General features: G+C 36.4%; 1 protein-coding gene across 1 annotated transcript; it reads left to right on the forward strand.

The window, feature by feature from the left end:
- Positions 2,246 to 3,994, forward strand: LOC18789168 (probable pectinesterase 67). Its single transcript, XM_007226795.2, has 5 exons — positions 2,246 to 2,508; positions 2,608 to 2,770; positions 2,919 to 3,125; positions 3,234 to 3,484; positions 3,742 to 3,994. Exons 1-5 carry the CDS (start codon positions 2,246 to 2,248, stop codon positions 3,893 to 3,895), a joined length of 1,038 nt encoding a protein of 345 aa, XP_007226857.1. The 3' UTR covers positions 3,896 to 3,994.

Consider the following 6,000-nt stretch of genomic DNA (forward strand, 5'->3'; position numbering starts at 1 on the left):
AAAATGAGTTTTTTAATAAATATCTATATTTTTTCTACTACCCCTCCTTGCTCTCCTCTATGTTTACAATGACGTCCGCACGATAATAACGTCTGGACGTCTGTATAGGAGAATAACTATATATGTATATATAAGTAATATAAACATATATAACCAACTAGTTATTCATCTGCCAAGAAACCCTAGCCGCTCTCTCCCTCTGTGAATCCTAAAGGAAAATTCCATAGAAAGGAGAGGAGGAAAAAACCGTCACTGCCCATCATCCCCCTCATCTCTTCTCGTCTTTTCCTTTTAGGTTAATGAATAAGTCCACTGGGACGTTTTGAACAAAAAGCCCATTGTGGTGGTTTCTTTTGAGTCATGGTTAAGTTGAAGTTCATCATCACCCATTTTAGTCTATGCTCTCAATCAAAACATGTTCTCTAACGTCGTTCATGTTCTCTAAATTTGATTCTACATCGTTGTTGACGGAGGTTGCTGCAAATCACTCAATTGTTCTCTAGCAATGTTGTTATTTTCGTTTATTTGTTTGCTCTTATGCGCAGGTAAATCACTGGAAATTATATTTTCCCTAGATATGTTATGAATGAGGTGGTGGGTGTGGCCACAACGTAGGACTCGTCAATGGGCGGGGCCGGGCTAGTCTGGCCCAAATTTAATGAGCTTGGGCCAAGCCGAGCTAGGCTTTAAAGAGGAGAGAGAAAATATCGGGCCGGGCTAGATTTTTTTAGAAAATTCAAAGCCAAGCCCGACCCATGAGCCGAGCTTGAGAAAGCCCATTGGCCGGGCCGGGCCTAAACGGGCCCTACTTCATTCAAAAAAAATCATAAACTTAATCATAAGGGCATTTGAGTCCAAATTTGAGATTAAACGCACTTAATTCCAATATTTTCACATCAAACCAAATTCATAAAACATCCAATAAAGTCACACAACTTATAAAATTTTCCACAAAAATAATAAAACCAAGTATTATTTTTGAGGTTATTACATAATTAGATCGTAATACGTTTTAAGAAATAATTTTAAAAAATAATAAGTATCAAAAAAAATTTTTTTTTAAGGATGGTATGAATAAATATGCAAATATTTGGTGCTGTGTTCAAGAAAAGCATGATTATATTTGGTGGTACGATTATATTTCGTGATATGATTATATTTGGTGATGTGATATGTTGTTCATCTTATATATAATTGTTGAATTAATAATTCACACAAATTAATGTGCTAATCATCCAATTATAAACTAGGAATGAGTAAAGAGAAGTAAATGAAATGAAACAAATTATATATGTGATTTAAGTGATATAATCCTAAACCTAAACTCATATTTATACATAATTATATATGTATGCGGGCCTAACGGACAGGGTTTTTGTGGGCGGGCCGGGCCGAGCTTTTTTTCAATGGGCCAGGTGGGCCCCCATCAGCCCATGAGCCCGCAGGCTAAATGATGAGGCCTACCACAACAGCACTTCTTCAGGTGGTGGTGGTAGAGTTCATTTAGGATCTTGAGTTGTTTTAAGGTTTTTGTTATGTTGGGTTTGTGGGTTTTGTTTGGGTTTATGATTAATTGTGGTGATATAGGCTAGTAGTTTTAGTGCGGCTTTTGTCCGTGTTAATTTTATTTTTAACATGCTAATTTGTTACTCTCTTGGAATTAATATTTTAGATGTCTTTGATTGTATCGTTGAAGTTTATCTAATAAAGTTTCTATTTGATTTATTTTAAAAAAAGTAATATATACCAATTGTTTCTCTACCTGGTAAACCTCAAACTTCGTGCAAATATTTATATTGTATTTATGTTGAATGTACCCACAACATAGAATTAACGTTTCTTGCTATAAAAATTCTGGACCAAAATTGTATGCATCTTTTATTTATTTAATGGTATACATGCAGTTGTATGTTAAGCAACAAAAGAAAATTTTGTAACCACGTCATCATTTTAAGACTGCCATATATTGAACGGTTACACACGGACGAGCTAAAACCTACCTACAACGGTGTTTGTACACCATTTGTGTGTGTTTCTCTCCCCATTTTAGAACATGTGCCTACCTGTCCACCCTCTCAATTGCTCATGAAAAACAAAGAAGTTGAAAATAAGCAAATGAAAAGAGAAGAACCAGACAAGAATCCAACGGAGGCCCTCTAAAATAGATGGGAATTTCGTTTAGCCAACAATAAACCCCACTATATAAACTCTTGACCCAAATTGAAGATTTTGCTCTCCCTAAAACATGGCTGGGTCTACATCCACAACATTCATTACCTTGGCAATCATTTTTTCCATCGCAGTAACTTTCACAAATGTTGTCGATGGATTGACTGCGGAAACAGTAATTGACTCTCCCCTGTTGACCCAAAAGATTAACAGCAACCGCACCATCAAGGTCGATATCAATGGCAAGGGAGATTTCAAATCTGTTCAGGCTGCCATTGATTCTGTTCCTGAAGGAAATAGTAAGTGGATCATCATCCATGTTAGGAAAGGGGTGTACAGGTAATTCACCATCAGTTAGAGCCTCTTTTGGAATTAATTAGTAAGTTTTTTTTTTAGGTATTACATTATCTCTAATGCATTATATGTTTTGTCCGGCAGAGAAAAGGTGATCGTACCACGTAGTAAGCCCTATATATTCATGAGAGGAAATGGGAAGGGAAGGTCCGCCATTGTCTGGTCCCAAAGCTCTTCGGACAATGTCGAATCTGCTACTTTCAGCGTCGAAGCTCCCCACTTCATTGCCTTTGGGATTAGCTTCAAGGTTCATCATCATTTCCTTCTTCTACTGTTTTTAGATGATAATCTAAACGAAACTCTCAAGCAAAGAAAAACTTAATCATTCTCTTATCGGAAGCGAGGATTAAATTTCTGACTGTCTATATATAATTGAACGATGAATCAATGTGCAGAATGAGGCTCCCACAGGTGTGGCTTACACCTCGCAGAACCAGTCAGTGGCAGCATTTGTGGCAGCAGACAAAGTAGCATTTTACCATTGTGCATTTTACAGTACCCATAACACCCTCTTCGATTATAAGGGCAGGCATTATTATGATAACTGCTACATCCAAGGCTCAATCGACTTCATCTTTGGACGTGGTAAATCTGTCTACCACGTAAGTATTAGTACTCCAATTTATCATCATTTTTGTTTTTATTTTTGGGGTTTTCATATTGTTAATTTCACAAGAGTAAATTAATATAAATGTATACAATTAATGCAGGGCTGTGAGATCTTTGTGATTGGAGACAAAAGGGTGTCAATTAAGGGGTCTGTGACAGCTCAAAATAGGGAGAGCGAGAAGGAGAACAGTGGGTTTGTGTTCAACAAGGGCAAGCTGTATGGTGTTGGGGACACTGTGTATCTTGGCAGGGCCAAGGGTGCCTTTTCCAGAGTTGTTTATGCACACATGTATCTCTCCAAAACCGTCGTGCCTCAAGGCTGGACCAATTGGAGCTATGCTGGTGGCACAGAGTAAGAACCAACTAACTAACATGTCCTTGTTTTTTTAAATACAAGCAATAGAAATTTAAAATACGAGGAAGAATGGAATTTCTCACATACACATACTAATAAGGTGTTATTGGGGTTCGAACCCGAGATCACTTACGTTTCTCACACACACACTAACATGTTGTTTTTTGTTCCCTTAATTGTATTGGTTGTTATATTATGCCAAAGTTTTGGTCGACTAACACAGAATGTTGTGGGATGATTATGAAAATGTACAGAACCTTATACCATGCGGAATATAAATGCAAAGGGCCAGGAGCCGAGGCTGGAGGGCGAGCTGAATGGGCCAAACAACTCACTGAAAAAGAAGCTGCCCCCTTCTTGTCTATCGACTTCATCAATGGCCAGGAATGGCTCCCAGTGTGGCTATGAATTAATTAACCCTTAATTAATTGATGTTTGTTTGTTCATGAACCTCGATCATTAGATCATTAGCCGGGAGTTTACGACATTGATCGAACATGCAATGCAAGAGGCTCATATATGTTTGATTAATCCCTATAATTTCTTTCCATATACAAATGTAAAACTCTGTATTATAATCAAAACTTACATTATGCAGATATATATGTGGTTCTATCCAATCCATTATCCAATCAATTGCTAGCTACAATCTAATTCATGTTAATTCTTTCAAGCTTATTACTCAATTCAGATTCTAGCTTGTACTACAAGTAATGTCAGCAGTCGCTTGTTCCAACATTGGGTTTTATAAATCAGAATATATAAATGTTGGTTTTCTACACTACAAGAAAAAAGTCATTTAACAACGCACATTGTGCGTTGTGAAAACGTATTGACAATACACGGCACACGTTGTTGAAGCCGATATCATTAGAAGCTCTATGGCTTTCAATGATGCACTTTGCATGTTGTCCTTGATTTGATCGCGTGTTGTAAACACCAGTAATGGCAACGTGCGCATGTTGTGAAAGTATAGAACAACAACGTATTCTGCATGTTGTTGTATGTTTGATTGACAACGTTCATGCGCGTCTTGTTGTTTTACATTTCAACAACACTCTTTGCACGTTGTGATATTAAATATTATTACTTTTAATATTATTTTTAGAATTACTTTATAACAATACAATCTAGCCAAGTATAACCATTTTCTTCCTTTTCAACCATAAGATAACCCAGAATAGAGTTTTCATTAAGAAAAAAAATAGCTCCATACATATTAGAAAGATCAACAAATCCATTGTCAAGTTACATTTGTCCAAACGGAAATGAAGGGAAATTGTACTATCAGAGTAATTCAACTTCAACATTTTGTTAAGCATGGTCTAGCAAACTGATTAGTTACATTTCAAAGTCTTGAAGCACCTGAAGAGATCCAAGAACCGAGCATCCAAGCAAGAATGGTGCACCTATGGAAACTCATTTGATTGTTTGCTCCCGTGTCGTTATCTAGTAAAAAATTCCATAAGGCTATGAGCAAATAAAAAAAATAGACATAACCAAAATAATAAATAAATAATAACAAATTATTCCAATTGCTAAGAAGTCTACTGTCAAAAGCAATGCTTGCATAAACTATAATGTATCTCCATGAAAAGCTATGAATATATATATATATAATTCTTTTCGGAGATTTTACTACACATATCTATTCTAGTACAAACCAGCTATTAGCATGCAACTCTGGGCAACATTTTGCGAAGTCAAGGTGAGATTCTGCCAAAAACTGTAAGACATTCACTTTACCACAAAGTAACACTATATACAAGTACCACACCATGCATCATATTAAATATCTTGTCACCCACTGCCTATAAGATGCCTCACCTGATAAACGGACCAACCTCCATTACACTACCATAATTCTTCTTCACAACCTAATTTCAAAATACATCTTTCCCACCGCCTATTATCACCTCCATTTTCCCATATACTGCAAGATTCAGCAACATTTAAAACAAATTGTAACCCAACCAACCCAGTGGTATCCACAATCGCCTTGACCATTCCATTAAAAGAAATGGTGGATTTTGTAAAACAGTTTTCAAGCTACAAGTGAAGGGCCAGTAAATGAAGACATTAATAGAACATTTTAACACACAAATACAATCAAGATTTCAAGAGATTGTAATAGACGGATGTAATCAGGGTAAGTAGGCAACTAAATCTCAGAGAGTGACACAACAGAGAGATCATATATAACAACCTCAGGATGATGCACAACATGCTCCATCTGCTTCAGTCACTTTCAAATTTCCTCAAGATTTTCCCCACAAAATGACATTTATGTGAACCTATAAACTAGACAAAATAAAGAATGAACAGAAACATTAAGGAATGAACATTGCACCAGAGTTAGCAGCTGCAAACATAAACTATAATCTAGAGTGCTTAAGCAGAAAAATCACATAGACTGAATTGATTGAAAGTCTTGTGTTTACAATATTGTTGACCTTATTCTTGTGGAAGGCTTTGATGGGTCCACATAGAGCTGAATAGCAGACAAATAAGGA

This window comes from Prunus persica, chromosome G1 (assembly GCF_000346465.2).
Source record: "Prunus persica cultivar Lovell chromosome G1, Prunus_persica_NCBIv2, whole genome shotgun sequence".
Taxonomy (NCBI): domain Eukaryota; kingdom Viridiplantae; phylum Streptophyta; class Magnoliopsida; order Rosales; family Rosaceae; genus Prunus; species Prunus persica.